The sequence below is a fragment of the Podarcis bocagei genome (genome assembly GCF_964188305.1).
Source record: "Podarcis bocagei genome assembly, chromosome: 3".
In the NCBI taxonomy this organism is placed as follows: Eukaryota; Metazoa; Chordata; class Lepidosauria; order Squamata; family Lacertidae; genus Podarcis; species Podarcis bocagei.
The window spans coordinates 19,560,055-19,586,375 of record NC_138127.1 but is presented as its reverse complement, the minus strand read 5'-3'; the positions used below and the strand labels follow the sequence as shown (position 1 = coordinate 19,586,375).

At 40.8% G+C, this 26,321-nt stretch overlaps 1 protein-coding gene across 3 annotated transcripts in view; it reads left to right on the top strand.

Annotated features, from left to right (window-relative positions):
- Positions 1-26,321, top strand: part of KHDRBS2 (KH RNA binding domain containing, signal transduction associated 2) — a 432,530-nt gene that overhangs the window by 189,348 nt on the left and 216,861 nt on the right. For 2 of the 3 annotated variants that reach the window (XM_081187085.1, XM_081187086.1), the window contains exon 3: positions 19,615-19,731. The exons of the other annotated variant lie outside the window; for it this stretch is intronic. In XM_081187085.1, the coding sequence (XP_081043211.1) occupies positions 19,615-19,731 (117 nt within the window). The remainder of the gene's footprint in view (positions 1-19,614; positions 19,732-26,321) is intronic. 3 annotated transcript variants of the gene reach the window in all.

Here is a 26,321-nt window from a genome sequence, read left to right as displayed (position 1 = left end):
TTTTGCAGGGAAGCATCTTGGAAGGAGATAACATGGGGGTTATATAATTGAAGTTGCAAGTCCTGGCAAGTATTAGAGAGGGGGAAGCCATAGCTAAGACTGCAAATTACTTTAACCTTCATAGTTGTCCAAGACATTCACTTCAGGAGCGAAAAATCCCAAACATTTCATCTTTGTGATTGCTTCCCGCCCTTTTGCCTGTAAGCACTGACTGAAGGCTTAGGGTTGCAATATAATGAGCAGTTTCTAAAAATGCTACCTTTTAGCTGTAATGAATAGGTGTTGTTCCTTGGAGGCATTCAGAATGTTACAGAATCAGGCCTCTGAGACCAATGTTGTTATTATCAGTCAAGTATGCCTCAAATTTCTGCAAAGTTTGCATATAAGAGTAGGATTGCCAACCGGGCAGGTTTAGGGCAGCTGACATCTTTCTCCCTAGCAAACGCAGGAGAGGAAAGCTAGTTTCCCCACCACTCTCTGGTTTTTCCGTTAATTAACTTTTCTTTTCCTTCCTCATGTACTTTGTGCGTGCTTCTGTTATGCATATAACAGAATAGGTGGAGACCTGGAAAGAGCGTGCATAGACTTGCAGCAGCATTTTCATGACAGCCGAAATCACTCTGCTATTGTACTTGGTGCTGGCTGTACTGCACATACGCATTGAAAGCAAGGCTGACAGATGGGTGGCAAAGGCAGTGGCAGTGGCTAAGCCAGCCAGTGATTTGCAGGATCAAGGTGGAGGGTTGGAAACTGGGGACTTACATTTATAAGTGTAGCTAGTCACCAGTTGTGTCTGCTGATGTGACACCATCAGCCACACCCTGGTCAATAGAATACAAGGTGAAAGTTGCTTTTTGACTCAGCCCACCCTCGTTGGTAAACATAATGAGCTGCTTCTTTTTGTGTCTGCAAAGAAGAAGTACTGCAGGGCAACTTGCAGGGACTGTAGGACTGGCTGAGGTTTGCAGGACTCATCATAAAGTCAGGGGAAGGAGGGAAGGGTCTTGGGGGGGGGGACCTGCATCATCTTGCAGGCAGGGCAGGGCAGGGAAGCAGAAAGGACTGGAGCTGCTGGAAGGATGGCAAATGGAGCAGGAACCAGGAGAGGGAAAGAGAAAGGAAGAGGTGGTGACACAGGAGAAAATGGAGGCTTGCAGGCGATTGAGCTAAGAGTGGGTGACTCTACCCAGCCATTTTTCAAGGTTCAAAAAACGAGACACTGAGAGAAACTGACATTTACATAGTCACCTATCCCTACAACAATTGCCCGCGACTATTGGTAGTAGTTTCACCTCAATAGCACTTTCAGTTTAAAAAAAGACAAAATGCGAGCATTTTTTAAAAAAGTATTTCCCATTTAAAATCTGCATGGAAAGTGGATGGAATGGATTAACCAGTAAGCACACGTGAAATAGAAACAAAACCCGTATTAGTGTTCTCTGTCCATCTATAGTAAGTGGAGACAGCGAAAGCCAGATATGGATATACTGTACCACAAAATCCTAGAACAGAAAATATATTAGCCTTCCATGGTAGCCTTGATTATTTGTGCATCTTTCCTTCAGGTTCTGTTTTTGTTTTTTTAAGTTGATCCACTAAATTCATTTTAGCCTCTCCTTGCATGAAAGCTGCTCTATGACCCAGAATAAATGTGATGCCCTTTTCCCAACTCAGTCAAAAAACCACCACCTTCACTTTCCATTTCTAATTCTCAAAATTTCCCTGTGGTAAATTTGTTCATCCATAGCATTCCTCAATTTTCCTTTGACTTGCCTCTCATGCTCAATGGCCATTTCCAGTTCTGCATACTACTAATGACAAGCATGTTTTTGTTTATCGCTTGACTCCTTTCATTCTTCATCTCTCCCAGAACTCTTGGATGAAAGTATCCTGTGGGTTTAGTGATTTATTGCAATTTAATTTCTCAAGTTTCTCCCAGCTCTGGCAGCAGCTGTTCGTATTTATTTTTTGACATCATGTCAGCATCACTAGTTTGGAAGATTTTTTTAAAGGCGTGCTACCACTTCTCCCCCACCCCCCCAAAAAAATCTTCAGGTGCCTTTATTTAAATTGGATTGCAGTTTTCGTGAACTGAAAGTTTTTGAGAGTGAAGTCATTTTCAATAATGTAGCTGATTCAATTGTAGGTGAAATGCAACGTCGTAACATGGGATTAAACACATGCACAACAAGCATGCTCACACCTGAGCAATATCCAGGTCTCCAGCTTTTACGTATGATAAAAATTGTGCTAGAGAAAGGGGGTGGGTGTGCTCTGCTGTGCCCCATCCACTTTAACACACACCCTTCTCCTTTTTCTCAGCTGCCCATGATTTGGAAGGTGAACTTCTGAGGTGGGAATTCCCCATGCAATTTAGATCCCTGCTTCAGAACTTCACCTTCCACCTTGTGGGGCTTTCTTCGTCACGTAAAAACTAAATGCCTGAACAGAGCTACAAATAATTTGTGCTGAGCAGATGGGAACAAAAAAACCAGCCAAGCAGCTTTAAGCCGTAGTTTGCCTGTTTTGCATCTGTACGCTTAAACCATGTTATGGATATTTAATTATGGTTAGGCTAAACCACAATTAAATATTTAATTATGGTATGATATTTAATGATGGTTAGGCTAAACCACAGGGACGCGGGTGGCGCTGTGGGTAAAAGCCTCAGCACCTAGGGCTTGCCGATCGAAAGGTTGCCGTTCGAATCCCCGCGGCGGGGTGCGCTCCCGTTGCTCGGTCCCAGCGCCTGCCAACCTAGCAGTTCGAAAGCACCCCTGGGTGCAAGTAGATAAATAGGGACCGCTTTCTAGCGGGAAGGTAAATGGCGTTTCTGTGTGTGCTGCGCTGGCTCTCCAGAGCAGCAATGTCACGCTGGCCACGTGACCTGGAAGTGTCTCCGGACAGCGCTGGCCCCCGGCCTCTTGAGTGAGATGGGCGCACAACCCCAGAGTCTGACAAGACTGGCCCGTACGGGCAGGGGTACTTTTACCTTTACTTTAGGCTAAACCACAGTTTTGCATTAAAAATGAGCCCAGCCATACTTCATAGTGCCTAAGGCTGGATTGAGCTTTAGTATTGAAAACAAATGCCAAGGCAAATCCTGGTGAACTCTGGCACAAATTAAATCCCACTGAGAACTCAGTATCTTTTTATGTTGCTGGGCCTCATTTATACAACTTCTGTATGTTACTTATGTTTATAAATTTATGTCAGAGTGCATAAAAACTAGAAAAGGGCAGTTCTGTGCCAGAAGGGTAGGAGAAATAAGCTTCTAAACAAGACATATCTGTGGCACTTTGATCCAGTGTAGTCCTGTAAAAAAGCCATCTGTATATTTTCTACATAATAGATCACCAAGAATAGTTTCTGAAAGTCCATAATGGGATTATATTTAAAGACAGAACTGAAATGTCACTGAGCCGATTAGCTCAGCATTCTCACGTCACCAAAAAAAGTGGCCACCCAGAGTTACTGCCTTATTGGGCTACAGCTGTTAATTATATACTACAAATTCAAAAGTGCATAATGTGAATTGCCTATTTAATTTGGGGGCGGCTTGAAAAGAGCCCTATTAAGTGTTACACTGCAAGTATTAAAATGTAACACTTCCATTTCTGTGTTTTTTGTTTTTAATATTCCAGAAGCAGGGATGGATGGATAGAGTTATAGGCACCCATTTTATGTACAGTAGACATATATTTATGACTTGTAATAAATTATTTTTCCTGCTTAGTCTCTGATTTACAGTATTTGTTTTCAGATATGCAGCACTAAATTCTGCTAGGAGACATTGGAACATTGATTACCTTTCATTTGCAGGTCAGCAGGGACTATGTTCTGCTTACAGAGAAATAAGAAATTCCAGTAAAGCTTTCAGTGATTGAGGGATCATTTTAAAGTGCACACAACTTACTTACCAATGGGCAATGACATGCAAGCATGTTGCCTTTCAGTAGCAGATGAGGAAAAAGGAAATGTATTGATTGCTTCACAAGTATGTAATTTGGCACATTTCATTGGGGCACTTTAAAAAGATTCCATTTGAGGAAACTTGCAACCTGTTTTGTTATGGCTGAGTCACAGAAAAGATGCAATGAGTTGTGAGTATATAACTGCAAATTGGTGAATGACAGTGGCTCACCATGTCCAGAGAAAGTAGTAAGATTATTTCAGTGGATTTCTCCAGGGAAAGGAGAAATTCTCTAACCATTTCTTGGGTGCAGAGTTCACCATTATCCATGGCAGTAGCACACCTTGTTTCCTTTCCTCTTCCCAAGTTTTTTTTATTTGTTTCCCAGTGCTGCCATTGCAAGTGGCAACAGCAGCTCCTGTGTCGGCAGTCCAGGCACTATTTTGCATCAACCACAATGCCCTGCTCCTAGCATCATTCTGGGACTGTGTGTATGTGTGGAAATGGTGGCCTGCTCTCCTCCCCACTAAAAATAAGAAGAAGAAGAAAAAGATGAGAATATATTTTGAGAAAAGTCTTGAATTGCCTTCTTTTTCTAAGGAGGTGAGAAATAATGAGAAAAATGTATTCAGAAAAATTGCAGCTCAACTCTAGATAGAACTATCCTCCATGAATTTGTCCAATCCTCTTGGTCATTTTTTAAAATGAGCATTCCGGAAATATGAATTTGCTTGTTTTCCTTTCACCTCTACTGTTGTTTCTTCCTGATGTTGTGTCTATTACACTGTAATCCATTCTGGTGGACCTGTCTGCTCTATTCTTTGTACAGTGCTGATTAGCATTTTAAGTGGTTAATTAACATCAACAACAACAAGCTGTTAATCAGGAAAGTAGTTTTATTTGTTTTATTTAACAAGATTTATATATTACTTGTCAGAAGACCTCTAAGCAGTTTGCAAAGAGCAATCCAAAATATTCATTAAAATATATATTAAGGCAAACATAAAAAGTTAACACTAAATATAAACAAAACTAGCAATTTAAAGCAGTCATAAGTAATTAAATTATATGTTAAAATTACATGCCTTGGTAGGCTTGCTGAAACAAAGTTTTAGCAGGTGCAAAATGCAATATAGTGAAGGTACCTGCTTAATATTAATGGTTCTGAATTCCAACATAAATGATTACCTGTTTTTGCAATGAAGGATTATAGGGCTGGGCCAAAATTGTAGCCCAATTTAAGGTACATTTTGACAATTTTCAGTAGCCGGGGGCTTTGGAAGAGGCTCTGGTAGAGCTCTTTGCAACTACCATTTTATCTTCCAGAATAGGGGAAAATTTCTGACAATGCAATTTCTTCCCTAGGGGCATTCAGGAAAAACAAAATGGTGGCCTCCAGCCAAAATAAGCTGCTAGAAGTTCTAATGAGCTGTTTGCCCTCCCCACAAGTCACGTGCCTGCACTCCACCTCCAAAAATATGAAAGAGGGGAAGGAACATAGCTGAATGATAGAGGATCTGCCTTTCATGTAGAAGGTCGCAGGTTCAATCCATGGTGTCTCCAGGTAGGGTTAGAAAATACGTGCCTGTAACCCAAGAGAGTCACTGCCTGTCATTATAGATAGTACCGACCTAGATGGATCAATTGTCTGACTCAGTATAAGGCAACTCCCTTTCTTCTTATCCCTAACCAACTCTGTCCTGCCAATATCTGACTAAATTTTCAAGCTGGTGAAAGTTACATTAAACCTAATCTTAATATAAATTACTGAATGATTTCTAGTAAGGCTAGGCTGAACTTTTGTTATGTTGCAGTTATGTATTTTTTTCCTTCTTGTAAGTTGCCTTGAGCATGGTTTGAAAGCAGGCATTCTAATAAAATTATGTATGCATGCATGTATGTATGTATGTATGTATGTACTTTCATCAATTTGAAATTTTCATCAGTGTCATTGTAAATGGATTTCACTCCTCCCACGACATACATCTTTTCAGAATATATAGACAACTATAATTATGCAAATGAAGAATAGTTACAGCAGTTCCATTGTGTTTATGACAAAATTGTTGTCGTATAATTTTTCTTGCATTCTTCTTGTGAATCTCTAGCTACAAACAATCATGAACCTGTCATTATTTCTTTGCTGCCGCCCCTCAGAGCTTCCCTCCCGCCCTGTGTAATATTATATGGGAACAAATTAGGCTGCTTTTTAGTGCAATAATCAGTTATTCGTCAGAGTAGGACTATTGCCCAGAAAAAAGTGATCACTAAGGCATTCCCCAGCTAGCTCAAGCCTGAAGCAGATGACTGTGTCCCCAAAGCTTATAATGATAAGAAAAATGGCCAAGAAGTCTATTAAATAGCTACGCGTTCAAAAAAGCATGCATTATTCCCCTCTCTAACCTTTTACTGAATGAGTTTTGTTCTGAGTGTGCATGATGCTTCCTTAATGGCAGAATAATAATGAAACGTGGTAAATAGTGTTTCTAGCTGGGAAAAGCCATTTCCATAATGAATCATTTATTTCAATTCAGTTGTGGGAATGAATGCAGATTTGTTGGGAGGGCTGTAAGAAATCTGGGGGGCAACCCAGATTAATTCAATTACAGTACACACACAAAAACTTATTTAGGAAGAAAAATGTGAGGTTTCCAGGCTCTTTCTGTCCTTAAAAAATGTGGGTTTATGTATGTATATATAAAACATCTGAATATCAATGAATGAACTATAGGAAACATAAAGATCATAAAGAGAGAATAGCCATAAAAAGTATCTACTCTTTTCTCTCCTTTGTTCTGTGCCTCCTACTGAGGTCCATAACTGCATCATTTGGCCAGGCTAGCTTTCTTATTTTTGTTGCTTAGCATCCAGTAGTGAAATCTCCACCGGAGGGAGGACTAGGGAGTTCCTTATATTTTTTTTCTGCCACGAGTGCCGCATTGCTGCATACCTTGCAAAATCCACCCAAAGCTCATCATAGCTCACCTGTCAAACGTTGCCTTCATAAAAAGGAAATGCATGGGAAAGTAAGCACTCTGCTGCCTGTTTACATAAAGAAGATATGTTGGAAATCTGCAAAACTGTGGATATTTCCAGCTTCTCACAAGATGTCCACAAAATGCCCATGGATATCCATGCTTGTGTTCCATAGGCCCTTGCGTGGCCACTGTGAGAACAGAATGCTGCACTAGATGGGCTAGTGGCCTGATCCACCAGGTTCTTATGTTCTTATGCAAGCAACGGTTCACAGTAGTGTTTCATTCACACCTGTTAAGTGAACTGAGTACATTGTCAGTGAAGAACAAGAATTTGCCCTCTATTAAAGACTTCACTGATATCCCCTGCACACACACACGCCCCACCTCTGTATGCAGTTTTTTTCATTTCAGGTTGGATCTCCTTTTTTTTATCAAATTAGGATACCATAAAACTAGCAAGCATATTTTCCTGTACAGAAGAATACTCAGGGCCATAATGATCTGGAGTATATGTGCAGCTTGATGTTGCTTCGCTGTGGGACTGGATATCAGAGAATATTGTTGCATCACTAGATGAAACCTAAAACTCAGTGTAGGAGGCAGTGAATGGGAACACCTTGACCTTGTAATGCTAAGCCTGGCCAAATGATGCAATGATCAGGAGCCGTCTGCTGCTGCTGCTGCTGCTGCTTCTGCTCTTTGTCAAAGCTTGGTGGACCAGGGAGAAAGGAATTCCAAGAAGAAGAAGCAAAATTGGAGAGTCAGTTGTTTACTCCCTGCCCGAAATGAATGGCACAGATGGATGTGTCAATGAGGTTATTCTGCAGCTGCTGTGGATTCTCCCTAGTCACTACTAGCACCATCTCATCTGTCCACCCATCCATGAAGCCCAGATCAGTGAGAGGGGAGCACAGAAGTAACTTTCCCCACTGGAGGCATTTTCTGTCCTTGATGCTGGCCCAGAGAGGAATCACATTCCAGACATTAAAAAGCATGGGAGAGAGCCCCAGTGTTAGTGATCTCTCAACAAAGTGCAGCCAGATAGTTGATTCTGTGAGCCCCTTGTTAAGGGATCAGCTTATGTTCTATTCACATGTGCAGGTAAATACACAAGTTATATGTATATTCATGGATTTGCAGTTTTAGGGGATCTGTAGGGCAATTAGTTATTTGTCAGTACCAATACATTCTTGCTTAATGGGGGGAGGAATTAAGAAGAACAGGCAAATATCAGAATAATAGCAGGTAAAAGGGTTGTTTACACAAATAAATGGTGCTATATCCACAGATGTTCTTGTCAATGCCAGCTTGTGGAGCTGCTGTATGGAATCTTCTGATTTAGAGCACTGTGCCACGTTTCCTTAGGAGTGATCAGAGAGCAGCAACCTCAATTTTGCCTATCAGATGCCGTTAGCCTGCTATGAGGCGGCACGTAGGCCCTGCCTTCTGGAGTTTTGAGGCAGCTTTGTTTTTTGTCTTTTGTTTACTTTGACTTGGTTTGTGCAAGTTTGCTTTAGTAGTACTGTACAGACTTGGCCCATAGCGGGTATATTCTCTCTAAGCTCGACCCTGCTGTTGATTTTCAGCCTGTCCAGCTGAAAATGTTGATCTCTAGCTAAACAGTGTTGTGACTGATTTCAACTCTAATGGGCACACATCATCTAAACAAACATCATTAAATGACACTCAGGTTTGCCCTTTCACTGAAAGGATTTCCTAAAGTTTCTAAACCACTCCTCCAAAGAGAGACATTTAATCTTGTATCTGTTGTGTTTTTCTGACCCATTTATTCAAGACTGTATTTTTCTTTCATAGATGAAAATCCTACAATAAAGACACTTCCCCAAAAACATTTATCAACTTAGCTATTCATTATTCAAATTTATAATGTATCCTTCCTTCCGAAGGGAGCACAGGATGGCACACAACAATAATAATAATAATACCTAAGAGCAATTTAAAACAATGTCATTACAGCAGTTTAAAAAAGCACTGGAAAAATGTCATACAACTTTTGGCCAGAAGCCAATACAAAAAAAGGTTTTTACATGTTTCCTAAGTGCAGATAAATATTTATTTATCCCTCTATTTTCTGCTTTTGGCAATAAATGCTGATGATTGCACAAGAGTGGAGAGAATCTGCATTTAAAAACAAAAACAAAAAGGTGTGTAATGGCAATGCAGGGTGCACAGATAGTTCCAAGAAGCAAAAACAATGACAGCAAGCCAAGCAGAGTTACACGCTAGCTTGGAGATCAAGACCAACAATGAAAAATTAGGGGTGAAAATGTTATCAAAAGATTACTATCAAAAGCTGGTTGTGAGCTCTTGCTTGTAGGCCAGGTTCCATAATAATAATAATACATCTGACTGAGTTGCCCCAACCATACGGGGTGGCTTCCAACACATATAAAAACATAATAAAATACCAGGCATTAAAATCCTTCTGATACAGGGCTACCTTCATCATATGTCTTCTAGAAGTTGTATAGTTATTTATTTGCTTGACATCTGATGGGAGGGTGTTCCACAGAGAGGGTGCTACTGCCAAGAAGGCCCTCTGTCTGGTTCCCTGTAACTTCACCGGTAGGTAAGCCACCGGTAGGGGGAGCCCTGTCGACGAATTAAGTACTTAACCCGAGGTACCACTGTATAGCCAAACAGACCAGCATGGGTTTCTTAAACATATCTTCAAAATAGAGAGGGGCATCCCTTAAAAATCTAACCATCAGAGGTCAGGGTCATCTTTCGAGTCTTGAAATTGGTATAAAAATGAATGGGAAGCCATTATGTTCTTCATCTATAGCTATGTGAGAAATGTTCCTTTGAAGCTTGCTCTTGCATATATCATTTCAGTCGCATAAGCAAAAATACTAGCAAAGTAAGGGATGTAATTATGCTTTATAAGAAAAGACATGAGGAAGATTATTTAAGTTATTATCTGAGAAAAATGCCTGTGCATTTAAATGCTTCTAATGAAGCTTGGAATAAATTTATGTTGTGTGACATTTAAGTAAAACAGTCTGCTTTATAAAGGCTGGGTTTTGTCTGAGCCTAGTAATGAAAATATGAGACGGTTGTGAATGTGACTTCATTTGAAGGAGACTGAGCAGAGCAATACATTGCATGCAAAAGAGATATTGTAGAGTTTTATTATTAAGCTTGTCCACACCAGCATTACCGTGTGTTTGCAGCAGTTCGTGCTTCCATTTAATATGCACAGTCCACATGACATCAACCCTCAAACCCTTGTTGAGTTAGGCACTTCCCCTGCATGCGAAGGCAGGCTCTGGCGGATGGGGGGATGAGGCCAATAGTAGGTTCAATGGTCAAGAAGACATGCTGTAGAGGGAAATAATGGGGCTTGTCAAACTGGGAAGTTAGCTTAGGAGAAGGAAATCTCTGATCCTAAACCACCTCTGCCTTGAAGCTATACTCATTCATGGGAAAGGCTCTGGAGTACATGCTGCCTTGCAGGAGATCTTGAGAAGAAAAGGCAAAAGAGTAAACCTTACACAAATCTGAAGTGGAGTCCCTAAGATGATGGATGGCATCTTGTACGCCTCCCTATGTCAATTCTCAATAACTCCTATAGCCAAGCTGGTGCCAAATCTATTGCTCTGCTCTCCTTTGGAGTACATCAGCAAGACCCAGGGGGTGGGTCTTGTCGTCTGGACAACTTAGAACTTCCATACACACTGCCCAGGCTTGCACCCCTGAGAGGTCACTTTGGTGTTGCTAATGCAGCAAGAACAACACAGGAAGCAGCAGTTAAGATTTACCAGCCTCTGCAGCCACAACTTTCTCCAGTGGTTTGACTTCACCCCCAGAAGCTCACTCCATTGTCTCTCGAGACAGATGGATGCCGACAACAAATGACATCATCCCTCAGATTTTCACAAAGCTTGGCAACTGCATGCCCTATTAATTAGCTTAATAGAATCAACAAATTAGAGGATGGGATGAAGCACAAAAGGGGCTGCCTACTAGTTTGAATGGAAAATGCCAACAAGAAGTACCGACGAAAGTAGAGTGGCAGATGAAGATGATGGACTTCGCAGAACTGGCGAAGCTGACAGGAAAAATCCGAAACCAGCATGATCAAGTATTCCAAAAAGACTGGAAAATGTATATGATATCTGAAAGATTATTGTAACCAATTAACATCACTAGCAGAGTTATAAGAAGACTTGTAATGAGAAGTTTTCTACCTTTCTATATTTATTTAAATTTTGAACTATTTTGTAATGAGTGTAATTAGAATTGGAAAACATACAAAACGCAATGATATAAAGGTTAATTTTGAAAGCCATGAGGCGGGAGGGAAGGAAGTTGATAGGCTTTAAAGAGCCAGGGAGGTAAAGTGGATAATAGTGATATGAATGTATTTTATTAAATGGACTCCACATGTGCAAATTCATATGCGCAGGTGTGGACTACTCTGGTCCAATTCGAATGGGGGGGAAGTGGATTTACTGCTAAATAATGCTCAAATGTGGACAAGCCCCAGGAGTCAGTTCAGTGTAAATCAGAGATATGTATAGAATGCAATAAACAATGATGTTGGCTTCTGGGATTCATATAAACCTTTATTCTGATCAAAGGACCATTTCACCATGCCTAGAATATTTATTCCAGTCCCCTTCTTGTGCACCTGCAGCTGCATGGAAGCTGTTCAACACCTAGGGCAGAGCATGTGGAGCACATGGTTGCATCACCCACACGCACAGCCCTTAGCTTTATGGAACTGCAATACAGAGCAGCAGCTCATAAACTAGCTTTAGGGGTGTGAATGAATGGATCTTAAATTTAAGCACAATTTAATCCACAGGCCTGTGCTTGATGTGAATAAGCCCTGAAGAAGCCAGTGTCGCAACAGAATCAGCATAAGGGCTACTTGGTGACATTTTCCCGTCTGAATCCCAGTTTGTTTCATAAAGGAAACCAAACTATGTTGCCATTTTTTTGTAGCAAACACAATTATTTTGTGGTAGCTGTTGGCAGATGATGTGTCCCCTGAAGTCAGCTGAATGTAAAGTACCATTCCAGGGACTGGTTGCTTAGGCTGAAAGTATAAAACGACAGGTTTGATCATTTGAAGGCTCCATATGGAATGCTTACAACACACTGATTTCCAGCAAGAAAATAATAATAATTTGGCTGCTATAGGACCAGATGGCAGATTAAAAGGCACATCATGTCAGAAAGTAAGCAGAGTTTGCTGTAAAGGCAACTATGTCTTAGCTCGGGGTTTGGCAGCAGTCTTTTCACTGATCACAAGATCTTAGTCTGGAGGTTTTCATGTTTGGGAGTAAGCAGACAGGAATGCATATAAGCCCTTTTTTCAGTAAGGCAAAACCTTTTAACTGTTTTTATAAGCTTGAAGTTATGAAATATGAAAGTGAACAAATTGCTGCTTTCAAATGAGAGCCAAGGGGTCCCTGACCATCAGGAAACAGTACCAAGGAAATAATAATGCACCTGTCTCAGTAAGATGCAATCCTAAGCATACTTAAGTGGAAGTAAGTCGCATGTAAATCAATATGATGTTAGTTCTTGTGTAAGTGAATTTGAGATATGGCTGTCAGTACTGCTCAGTGCAGTGATTCCTGTGGGTTCAGGAAACTGGTTTTATTACAAAACTACTTATTCTGCCATGGTATTTTTCATTATTAGGCTGAATATTATTTTTTAAAAAACTTCCTTTGTGACTTTCAGAATGGTTGTTGTATATGTTTAACTAGAACTGACTCAGAATTTGGGATAAATCTGAGGGTTTCCCTTCAGGTAAAGCACCTGCTGAATTTCAGCAGAGACTGAAACAGGTTTTAATAATACCAGTGAAATTTCTATGGGAAGATATTCTCATCTCAGTTGTTGCCACTGAATTCTGTCTTGAGTGAAATCTGAGATTAATTTGGTGGTTCCTACTGGGGCAAAACATCTGAGGAATTTTAAAGGATGCTAAAACCATTAGGTAAGATAAAATTTATTTGCAGGAGAGTGAAATGGGTGGGGGGAGGGGAGGTTTCAAACATTCTGAGTGGCTTTTACAGGAAGCCCACAAAGAAAGTTGTCAACCCTAGTTGACTACAAGGATGACAATGATGGCATTTTTTAAAAAAATGCTCTCCCACTACATTTTGAGTGCTCAGTAGTTTACGGTGATAAACCATATTCCCTCACTGGCAACCTTCTGCAAGCTACACAGGAATGGTGAGCAGAACCAGAATAAAAAATGTGCAGAACAAGGATTATATCTTACCTTTGTGCAACAAGCTACAAGCCAGCCATAGAAAAACCAGATGTTTCTACCTCACCCCTACCTCTCCATCTTTCCATAAAGGAAAGCAAGCATTATCACCGTTTAAAGACTTTTTCAAGCCTTCTCCTGGGCCTTCAGTTAATTAAACAATCTGTGGCCTGTGTGTGTGTGTGTGTGTGTGTGTGTGTGTGTGCATTACTATGTTTTGTGTTTTTGTGCTTTTATATTGTAAACTGCCCTGTGAGCCTCGGATGAAGGACAGTATAGAAATTTAGTAAGTAAGTAAACAAAGCTTTTATTTATTTATTTAATTTATCAATGCAAGCATTTAATGCAAAACCTTTTTTAAAAGAAACAAAAACACCAGGGAATGTTGAGGAAAATGGCAGAGAAACTACTCCTGTTCCATGTTGCTAAGATGATACTGCATAAGCTAGCATAACACCGATGCACTATTCATTTGCACACACAAATATTAAGGAAGACTTGTAAACAAGATTTCAGTTCCATTGAACAAAAAGGAAGAAGGAAGCTATGCTACTTACCGTATTTATCCTTCTATAAGACGTCCCCATGTATAAGATTCCCCCCTATTTTGGGGGACTCAGATTTAAGAAAATGGCCTCAGCATTATCTGTGTATAAGACACCCCCTAATTTTTGACATAATTTATTAGGAAAAAACCCTAGTCTTATACACAGAAAAATACGGTATATGAACATACCTTACTGTTTCTTTAAAGCAAGCGTCACTAGATATGTATTCCAGAATCTAGCTTTGTAATTTATTTATTTTCTAATTGTTAGTATAAAAAAAAATTCCAGACATCTTTAATGAAAGTTAATAAAGTAAATAAACAAACTTGAGGGGGCATGGCCTAGTGAGAGCCCTGTGGGCTGGACAGAAAGGCCTGGAGCTCCCACTTTCAGCCCTCAGCCTTGTAGCTCCCCACTCTTGTGGTAGACTAATTCAGAGTGTTACCTTGATGTGATTCTAAATCATGTTGCATTTTCAGTCAGGGAAATCAATCCCATCCAGTTTTAATGGAATGTAGCAGACTAGCTGAACGTCTCTAGTAAAGCCTGCTTTATTCCCTCACTACATTCACTGTTATGTGAGTAGAAAGGTTCCCGAATTCCTTTCAAACACATGCTTTTGTAGGTTTAGGTTTTGAAGCTTAAAGCTAAAGGAAATGGTAGGTTTTCAGGAAACACTAATATAACCTCTTTAATTCATTATCCCTTTTTGTTGACGTAAGATCTGGGTACCTCTGCCACTGAGTTAGTCCCAGTATGTACAATTTGCTAAATACTGTCTTATCAAATATAAATATTAAGGCAAAAAGAGGATTGTTATGCAATGGAAGTCAAGCTCCCTGTAATGTTATTTTAGAAGCCAATTGAGTATTAACCATATAATCCTCTTAGAAACTGAAAGCCAAATCCTGTCCTTTGATAAAAGTTACAAGTGAAATGTGCTAGGATATGTTGGATGTTATTAATCAGTTATAGCCTATTAATAGTTAACAGTATTTCAGTTTTTGCCCCAGTGCTTTTCCTGTTGTATGTATGTGGTGTTAAGTCAGCAGTATGTGGTATTTCCCCACAAATGAACAGCAGCACATCCAACGAATGCGGTAAAAATAAATAAATATATCTGAGGACAGATCAGTTGTCCATAGATCACCCTTCACAGCTGCCTACTGATACATCAGATAGACTAAAAAATAAGCAGACACACAGTCATTAAGAAATATTAACATATGCGTAAATTCATACTAGATATGCTTGAGGAATTCAATCTTTGCAAATTCCAGACAAATCAACCCAGTCAGTCCACACTTCCCAGACTAATGTGCCTATCAGAACTTAATTATCCACATACTTTCCAAATGTTCAAATGCAGTACTTGGCTCAAATCAATCAAAGTATACGTAATAAGGCACATTTTGAAAGGAAGTATATTGAGAAATTCGCATTTAAATGCATAATTTTGGCAAACATTTGTTTAAAAATAGCAATATGCAGATTAATGTGTGAACAGGGCAGAATCGACTTATGGAAAACAGGAACACAGACCATAAACACATACACACACATATTCATCTATTTTCATGAACATTATTATCTTCTGCTGCTTATTCTTATATTCTGTTTGCCGCTACGGCCCAGTTTGTTTCCCTTATTACTTATCCCATGCTACATACATGCACTCAACACAATCATATCTGTAGGAGAATAGTCAATGAGTCTCATATTTCCTGGCTCAGAAATACAAGTCCCATGAGATTGAATCGCTTGCCTTAACCACAGAAGAATTTTTCCACCCTCTCAAGCCCCATTCTTCTCTGCCCCTTTCCCATTCACTTGCTCATAAACCTTCACTCTTCTAGCCTGTGGCATTTGCCCTCCTAGGTGTGTGACATCATACTGGGTTCATAAGGAAAGGGTTAACTAATTGTAAAATGACTAACCAATGGGAACCCAAGGGGAGGAGTTAGAGTTAGGGTGGTTAAGAAGTGAGTCTGAAGTTAGAGAAGGGACAGAGAGGGTTGGGCTAGTCTGATGTGAGAGAGTGAGAATCAGTCAGAAGGTATTAGGAAGGTATAGGCCAGTAAAGAAACTAAAGTTAAGAAACTGACAGGAATATTATCTGAGAAACCATAAACTTGTTAATGCTTATAAAATAAACTTGTTTATTTGGTTCAATTTTAACAGCTGTCTGGACTCGGGTTGGTGGCAGCGGGGAAGCAAGCACAGTGGTGGCACAGGGATCAATATACCGTTAAACGTCCGGGGACCCTGTGTGATCGCCACACAGCCTCTCTCCCTTCCTACCTGTTGACCTGCACTGTGGTGATGTTCCAGGGACTGGAGTGGCAAGGGGGAAGCCTCTTCTGTTTTTTGCACCTGTTCTGGTGCTAATGACTACAGCACATGCCAATGAACCTACGCACTGTAGTTCAGTTGTGAGTGTGACATGGACAAAACTGATTCATGTTGACTCCATTTAAATCAAGTTATTTCCCCGTTTTGGAAAATACTTTGGCTTTATTTGAGCTTTTCTATTTGTAAATGTGGCCACTTGCATATCTCCAAAAAAAGAGGACACAAGAGAACCCATTTACAGTGGTACCTCAGGTTACGAACTTACCGTATTTTTTGCACCATAACACTCACTTTTTTCCTCCTAAAAAGTAAGGGGAAATGTCTGTGCGTGTTATGGAAGGAATGCCTACGGGTGGCATGCCTACGGATTTTCCTCCTCTAAAAACTACGTGCGTGTTATGGTCGGGTGCGTGTTATAGAGCGAAAAATACGGTAATTTGTTCCGGAGGTCCGTTCTTAACCCGAAACCGTTCTTAACCTGAGGTGTGCTTTTGCATACTGCCTCCCACTGCTGCTGCGCTGCTGGCACACAATTTCTGTTCTCATCCTGGGGGAAAGTTCGCAACCCGAGGTAACTACTTTGGGTTAGCGGAGTTTGTAACCCAAAGCGTTTGTAACCCGAGGTACCACTGTACAAAGAATTTGCAGGTGCTAATTTATAACTTCTAACTTAGAAGCTACTTAAGAGACTTTTGTAAACTGCATATAGGTCTTGTGTTTGAGTAAGTGATGTATAAATTTATTTAAATAAAAAATAAAAATGAATTATGTATATAGAGTTGCACACCATATAGTACTAAGCAAATTGTTTTCTCCTCGTGCAGTGGAACAATATCCCTCTCTGGGGGGGGGGGGTCCCCCAAATCTACAGAGCAAATCTGGAGATGGAACAGGATACTTTTGAGCAGAAAGTGGGATATATTTGAACAGACTTTGCCCATTTTCTGGTCATTTCCCTGCAAAATTACCGAAAATCCCCTTGTCGGGTGCTTTATTTTTTCACTAGGGAACTGGGGGGTCACGGGACCTTGGCATGCAAATGAAACTTTGTACATTGCCTTGAGATTAAACAGAACTGCTTTTAAATAAATGCTGTCTCTTTAAAGCTATGTTAATGAGTATGGGCACATCAGTCACATTAAAATAACTACTTTCCTTTGAATATGAACATGACTTGAATAAGAAAATTAATGTTTGCACTACGTTATGAACATGCAAATTACTATGTAAGTGCTGCCTTAATTATAATTGCTATTAATGATGAAATCAAAATTCCAGTGAATTATAATGCATCCTTTAATTAGATTTTGATATACAATTTCTGAAATAATTAAGTCTCCTCCAACTTGGATGTTGGCCAGGTTATATATAATACATAATACAGACTGATCATGTAATTAAGAACGTTTCATGAAACCATTGATAGGCCTTGCAGCATAACAATCTCCTTTGACTTAAAATAGAATGGTGCTGTTTTCTTTCATTGGTGAATCAATCTCCAATATGGCAATGTGATTGATGTCTGAATTCACAAAAGAATTTTCTAGTATGTTTGCTAAATATGGAGTGCATTTCTGTATATAAATTATATTGAAATATTACTGGATAAAATTTAATAGGAATTTATATATGGAAAAGTGCAACTGGATGAAAAGTACACAAAACAGTTTCACTTTTCTTTTTTGGATGCATGTAAAACATGCACCGGGCTTGGAAGCTGCTGGTTATGTTTTCAGAAGAGCTGTGTAATATCTGGAGAATCCCTGGGCTTAGACCTTTGAAACTAGCTTAGAGACTGAACGACATTTGCATAAACAGCTTCTCAATATGCTGCTCCCCCCCTTTTCTTTTCCCTTTGCATAATTTGCCCACTGATCGTACAAAAGGTTCTACAACGCCAAAAGGCAAGTTCTGATGTGAAAATGGAAACTCGTGAAAACTCAGCTCAACTTTAGCAAACAACAACAACAGTTTGGCCTCTTGGAGATGTAACATATGTGAATATGTGCCAGTTTTTCTTTCTTTTTTAATCACCTAGGTTGGGATGCTCTATCATCCATTCTATTCAGTAAGTCCTTTCTGTAAGCAAATGGCTTGGGTCCAGAATATCACATGAAGCATCTTCTCTCTATATATTTGAGATATGCTGGGGAGGTCCTGCTCAAAATGCCATTTTTAAGTGATGCAATAATGGCATCTACCAGGAGGAGGACCTAAATTTCCATATCGATGTGGAGTGTCTCTCCTGAGAGATGCACTCAGCCACATAATTGGTTGCTTTTCAAAAGCTGATTACAATCTGTCTAGATAAACACACACACACAAATTATACAATGCAACATTGGTGGTGGTGTTGTTTTAAAACTTAGAGAATAATAAATATATGTAAGAGAGGAAAAGACATTGCAGTCATACCCCCCACCGGAGGCCTTCATTATATTCCCCTGCACTGAAAATGGAGCACAATTTTTATTATTTAACCAGAAAAAAAATTACATTTCTTTAAATTCCTTTATTTACATGCCACATATTACCAAATTTCGATGGAAAATTACTAGACTGAAAACAGAGGGAATAGCTTGTTATATCTGTATGGTCTTGCACTCTGAAAGATGTTTGCTTAGAGTCATTGGCCATCTGTTTGATGCAACTGGGCCAGCATATGGGCTGTCTGCATCTGTGTTTGTCTCTAGAACACCCGGTGGTTGATATAGTCAAATAGTCAAATATCGCACCAGTCTCTTTAAGAGAAGGGTTGTGGCTTGGTGATGGAGCACATGCTTTGATTGCAGAAGATCTCAGCTTCAGTTCTTGGTATCTCTAGGTAGGGCTGTGAGAGGCCCTTGCCTGAAAGCCAGCAGAGCTACTGCCAATCAGTACAGACAATGCTGTACTGACTTGGTATAAGGAAACTTCCTGTGTTCCTAAAGACAGGCTTCTAGCTTTTGTAGGATTAAAGGGGTTACATTTATAACAGCAATGCATTTACCATAATATTTTTTACAAAAAATAGTAAAGTGACTGATTTAGCAGCTGTTTGACCATAGATCTAGGATGGTAATCATTTTGTACTGGTGATCTATCTAATTTTGTTCTTCCCCTTGTACAAGCTAATATCTACTCAGCAAATTTATGAGACCAGTTTAGAAGATATTCTGGAAGATATGAAAGATAGAGCATTCTTCTCCTGGGGGGTTCCCAGGGGGGTTCCCAGCTGGTGCCTCCCACCACTCCTCTTCAACCAGTCGGTCCATGACATCTTACATTCCCTGAAACCCTCAACCCTGCTTTTGTCCTTATCCTGGTTCTGCAATGGTTTTGGTGATCAAGTAGGGAAATGCAGTTGGAATATGGAGTTGAGGAGGAAAAAAACAGACTTGGGAAGGAAACATTATGATCCTTCTTGCCACTTTGCACATCCATGGAACTGCAAATCCTTTGCAAACTGAGGATGCTGTTCGGTTCTCAATAGTATGCCATCTACAATATATTGCTTCTCAATATGTACTGCACTTCCAGAAACCAACATTTTCTAACTTCCATCCCTCCCTATTCTGTTTTATTTTTTAGTTTAATTTTGTGGGCAAATTGCTTGGACCAAGAGGAAATTCCTTGAAAAGGTTACAAGAGGAAACAGGTGCAAAAATGTCAATCCTGGGGAAGGGTTCTATGAGAGACAAAGCCAAGGTACTGTACCCAACTCTTGATTTTTAGCCATATCGACTGTAGACAAAGTCATTGTAATATGTCATTTGCTGAGTATCTAAATGGTTATGGTGATCTAACATTGTAGAAAAAAATTCTGTATAATGTTATACTTTTTGAGGAGAAAGAACATTACTGGGGGTGTGGATGGAATCACCCTGAAATCTAGACCTCAACATATTTTACGGAGATAATGTGTATCATTGAAACTTAAAAATGTTCTCTGCAGTGATTAAGGATCCATGTGAATCTTTTATAACTGGGTACGGTGTATAACATGTTTGCTATGCATGTTCCTAGAATTTGTGTTACATGAAAGAGAACTTGGAACGGAGTTGACAACATCTTGAAACTTGGACTGCATCGTAATTATCATCTGGTTGATTAATCACACCCTTTGCCTTTCCCTCCTTCTTAAGGCAGGGGTGGGGAGCCTCTGGCCTTCTAGGTGTTGTTAGACATCTCTTGGCTTCCATAAGCCCCAGCTAGTATGGCCAATGATCAGATATTTCTTTGCTTTGCAATACTTGCATGCCACTTTTCAGTTACAATGGCTCTCAAAGCAGTTCACAATCAGATTTATAAGCATATTATATTGCCCTGACAATAAGAGACCTGGAATATTAAGCATTATCATTGATATCATAGGGCCCTTGGCTCTGCTCCCCTGAAAGGTGGTTAGTCCTAGGGGCAGATGCTCTTCTAACTTGTCACCCCAGTCTACCAAGTACTGTATTTTTGCTGACAATACTACTGCCATTGCTGGTCTGGGAACTGGACTAGCCATGATTCCCAGTTATTAGATGGATAGCAGCTAATGGATGACCAGTGACAGCTGAAATCCTCTCCCCAGCCCTGATGCTTGTGGCAGCTAAGGGAGATCCTGGGAAGCAAATGTCCTTCAGAGTGCTGTCCCCAGTTCAAAAGGTATTTCTGCTTCTGTTCTAGTCAGGTGGTATCATTGGCTCCCGGGCTTTTATAACTCTCAAACACTGCCCAATCCCCATGCCTATATTCCTCTTTGACCAGCTCTGCAGCAATGGCCACAGAGAATTCACACACACACAAAAACACACACTCCTGAGATAGGCTTCCAGACATACGCTTAGCAGCTAGATAGTTTCAGCCTTTGTGGCAGCTGGCTTCCTCATCCAGTCTGACGTGATTGCTGTGATTTTTGTTCTGCTCCCCTGAAAGGTGGTGTCAGCAAAAGGGCTGCTGGTTGCAGATGTCTTTTATTTTGCTTTCCCTGGCCCTCCAGGTGTTCCTGCTGCCAATGCTACAGTCAGGGATGATGGAACATCTGGAGGGTTAGAGGTTTCCCGTTTCTGCCTTAAGATGATCAGGTATAAATGAAGGCAACATTTCTTGAAGCAGGCACAGTGTCTGCATTTAGTGATTCCAATCACTCTCCTGTATTGTTGTGTCCCAGGCCTGGCATGTTGTAGCAGTTCCACTCAGTTATTTCTGACACTGCTTTCAGAAATCCTGGTTTGCTTCTACCTTTCTGTTATTCCCGTCATCCATTGCAACACAATAGAAGAGAAACAATGAGTTTAAGAGAGGGGGGATCATTAAGATTCCACTTTCATCAGTCTGTTTAATGCTAAATTATTATCTCTTGTTGCCAGTTTGTGCAAAGAAAAACCAACATATTTTTAAAAGCTACAGTATATGATTAAAATAAACTGGACATAAAATACAGTATGATGCTCTTAGTATGAATGGACATGTTTGTTCATTGGTGCAAAGATTCCAGGAATGATTAATTTACTCAGATAATATTTCTAGAGTATATTGCAGATGTTGGTGCTAGCATAGAGCCTAGCAAAGAGACGCTACTTGAGACTTTGTTATGGGCACAACTCATTGGGAAGGCCCTGAGACTTCGTTATGGGCACAACTCACTGGAAAGTTCCTGCATCTTTAGCACCAAACTAGATCTTATGTGTGAGCTCCATGAATATGGGCCTGTAGGCATTTCCGTCCGTGGCTGAATCCAGCTTTGGAGGAATATTTGAATTTTGGTTGCATTGTGGTACAAAGGGTAGCATCCAGCACACATACTCTGACCACATGGACCAACTTCTCCCACAAACATACACTGCTACTTTGTGAGAAAGAAGGAAGATAGGAATTCCCATCACTGAATTCTTGTGGCCCTAATATCCATTTAAAAGAATGGGAGCTGCACAAAAACTCTACTGTGATTGAGAATCCTCCACCTCCAGTCACCCATCACCAGTTTTATATCAATTCAAGAGGCATGATCACTCTAAAGCTGTGATCTTACAGAACAACATGGCTCTGAGATTTGTCCAAGACCCCCAACCTTGTACTCTCCAGATGTTTTGGTCTGCAAGAACCATCAACCACAATCTGCATGCTTTAAAACAATAAAAGAGATGATGGGTGGAGTTTTGGGAGAGAAATAAATATTGTTTTCTCATTGATTCACCTATTGGCTCCCCCCGCTCCTGCTACAGCACCAAATTTCAAAACTTTTAGTGCCTAAATTGCCAAGTATGGTTTGTTTGTTTTTAAAAAATCAGATATAAGCTGTTTGCTTAATGTGATGAGTACAGAAGGGAATTGTGCCCATCATAAGATAACAGCCAATTTCCATTGAGTTCTTATGACAGGTGGAAATAACAGGCCCTCCAACTAGAGAACTATGATTACCATTCTGTCTCATATGATGCCTTTAAAGCTTGTCATCCCTGTGCTTGCATTACAAACCTGTAAGTCATCTCTTCTTTGAGTGTTAAAAATGAGAAGATTTTAAACATTCAGGTTTACAATCCACCCACCCCCCTTCTACTCCCCACCTTGTGTTCTTATCACATCATAAAACAATTTCAAGCAGTCTGGAAGAAAATGATAGAAGAGAACAATTAAAAACCTATAGACAAGTGAAATCTGATTACAAGTGGACTTATATATAGGCATCAATTCACTGAAATTGCATATGTGGTATACATGTTTTCCAAGGTAGCAATCACTAGTAATTATATTTGTGGCTACCTCTCCTAAGATACATCTTTGCTTACTAATTATGTGTGATTAAATACTTACTTTTGTATGCAGACAGAGTTGTTTTTATAAACTTGAAGTAAATGAGGTGGCTGCCGCCTATACTATCCTGATCATGTTTGCTAGCTATACTTCTCAACATACTATACATACACTACCTTCTAATAGAAATAGCTGTGCTAGTTGGACATTGATGAATAGAGACATTTAGGGAGGCCAAGAAAAGTAGCCATTGTGTTTCATATCACATTATGTTTGCTTGCTTGCTTATTTGTTTACTGTGTTTATAATCCCATCTTTCCTCCAATCTGGAACACAGGATGGCATAACATAAAGACCAAAGCCATTATATATTAACAAATAATAATCCAGATAAAATCCAGCAGCAGCAGCCCACATAACCACAACCCCCAAATCCTACAGCTTTAATTATCCAAATGCCTGGACTTCTAAATATCAACAGTGAAGATAGACTTGATATTCCCCCAGGAAGGAGTCCTGTAATTGGTGCATCTCCACCAAGAAGGCCCATATTGTGTCACCACCTCCCTATCTTATGCTACAGATGGCAAAGCCAACAGGGCCTGCACACCAAAGTATTGTTTCCCTGGTGTTGAATTATCAGATTAGGAAAATCAGAAGCAATAGCACAAGGGGCACAACATATTTTATTCATTTATAGCAGGAGTAGCCAACATGGTTTCCTCCAGATATTAGTAGACTCATCCCCGAACTTTGGGCCTGGTGCCTGAGGTTGTTGGGAGTTGGAGTCCAATAACATCTGGAAGGTCCCACTTTGGTTGTCCCTGCTTTACAGCAGCAAAAAAGCTCCAAAGCCCACATTTGGGTAACACTTTATTAGAACCAACCGAAAAGTAAAAAGTAAATGTGGGAAACTCTCAATAACTCTTCATCAGGCATCATGGGTATTGTCAGGGAACTGACATCGGAGCCAGAGGCGGAGGGAAGGCAATCTTGTGGAGGAATTCCACCACCTGTTCCCGGACAAACCCAAACCACTAGCGAGATTCTGGGAGGAGCAATTTGGAACCACAGACGATGAAGAGGATTTTGTGGGTTTTTCTGCCTCCGAAGAGGAGGGAGGAGAGGCTTCGGAGGAAGAAGAATCAGACTGGGAGTCCCACCCTGCGGGAAGGGATCAGAGCAGGTGGGAAGCGGGTTTTGAATCCTCAGAGGATGGCGACAGCTCCTTCTGGGGGTTCCCCGCATCGTCGGCCGAAGAAAGGGACGAAGTTGGATCAAAAGGTCGGGCCGGGGGTGGAGGGGGTCCTGGGGGGGGAGGTGGATGTCAAGGAACTGACATCGAGCCAGAGGCGGAGGGAAGGCTCCGAAGTGATGCTGGAGAGGGACCCAGCAGGGAGAGAGGCAGCTCATCAGCTGGGGAAGGAAATCAGCGCAACACCAGGGATAAAGGGGGGCAGATGGGGGAATCGGCGAGAGGGCTCCAGGACTCCTCGCCGGACACCAGCGGGGAGAGCATGGGTCCTCCGCTACCCACACCCTCCCTGCGCAGAAGACTTCCGCGCAGGGAGAGTAGGAGGAGACTTGGCGTCAAACAGCTTTTATGCTGGAAAAGGTTTAAGAAACGCCCACTGACGGATTCTACTAGTGACTGAGGCAGCCACGAAGTGAAGGGCTGTCCAGACAGAAAAGGTTTAACAAGGCAACATAGCCAGGAGTGGCGGCAACTTACGCACGAGCAACCCCTATATTCATTACAGGTATGCAGGGGTATACTGTGTGTATAACATCTGTATGTTTGTTTCGGTTACACTGATGACTACAACTCGGTACACGAATCAGGGGAGGATGTTAGGATTCCTGTCCCGTGCTTGCAGTCATGGAATTGTTTTTATCACATGATGGTATATGTTTTCATTCCATATAGTGTAAGGTTACCAGATTTTTTTCAATGAATCCAGGGACACTTTCAACTTCAATGGATTTTGTATGGGGACTGATTTGTAAATCCGGGGACTGTCCCCGGGAAACGGGGACGTCTGGTAACCTTAACATAGTGGGAAGTGACGGAGACAGGATGTTTGTATTATTGTAGGATTATTGTCCTTTGTTCTTTCTCTTTGCTGTCTGATGAGAAAGAGGAAGGAGCTAAGTCAGAATGCTCTGAATGTATTATCTGTAAATAAAGTAGTTTAGCCAAAATGCTGTACTGCTGAGTCTGTCACGCGAACTGCCAATACTCTGGAGAATCCTGAAGTGTGCTGATGCATCTCAGAGGTATCAGTCGCAGTGATGTTCGGGCTGGAGAATGCTTTTGAAGCTCCCAAACGAACGACCAGGAGGGAGAGAACATGCCAGTGGGGCACGTGTCTCTATCAGAGTCCTACTCGTGTGTAGGATGCTCCTGACACTGGTGGGTCTTAATAAAGCTGTTATCCAACTACAGGCTTTGGAGATTTTTCCTTATGGATCAACATGGCTACATTAGCTTTCTAACAGCACACACACACTCACATTCTGAGACCTCAAGACCTCTTATTTGTTTCTTCTAACATTTGTCTGATATATTTTACAGTATGTCTAGGTGCTCACATTAATCATGACCTCTTGTGTTACTAAAACCCATCAGCTTTGAGTGAAGTAGTTTGTGAATTTAGATTAAAAAATTATATGCTTTCCCTCAAGTAATACTGAGGATGTTTGAGGTGGCTTGCTAAATCACAGGTGTTCCATTTGCCATGAGCAGTCCTAGGGCAAAAACAGTGGCCACCATTAACAGGGTAGTAGTGTCTATTTGAGCCCCAAGTAACAGAAGATGTTAGCAGCATTGTATTAAACATAGTTGTACTTACCTTCCAGTCTCATAATGAAAGCTAATGTTTTAATAATATTAAATTGTTCATTTTGATTATTGAAAGATATTGCTCAATAAAAGCGGAGCAAATAAGACCATATAAAGACTTAAAATTTTATTATTTTGGGGGGGGGAAACATATTATCTATGCTGAGTCTGCAGGGACTTTATTTTTAAATACCTTTCATTATTAAGACATAAAAAATACAATAACACTGAACATAATAAACAAAAATGGTTCATAGAAAACCAAGTTAAGTCCAAAGCAGAGAGGGAGATGCCTTATGTATAAATGAAAAGGAGGGACGTCATCTTGTTAAGCGCCGTCGGGTGAAAGCGGGGGCATGATTTGGACCAATCAGTCAAAGAGTCATGTGTCATAGGCATTGCCAAATAAAGTAATACTTCACTGGGATAAATGGCTTCATATGTTGTTTGCTCATGTACGTCACAAAGGTCCACCAAGTGGCAGCAAAGCCATTGGTTTAGCAGTCCCCTTCAGCGGCGTAGCGTGGGTTGTCAGCACCCGGGGCAAGGCAAGTAATTTGCGCCCCCTAACCCGGGGCAAGGCAAGTAATTTGCGCCCCCTAACCCCTAACCTGCCGCCGCTGCCAGCTTCTTCTTGCTGCTGCCTGGTCTGGTCTGGTGTGGTTCTCTCCCGCACTCAGCGCTGCGCTGGGCGGCCGCTGCACTGTCCCTCCCC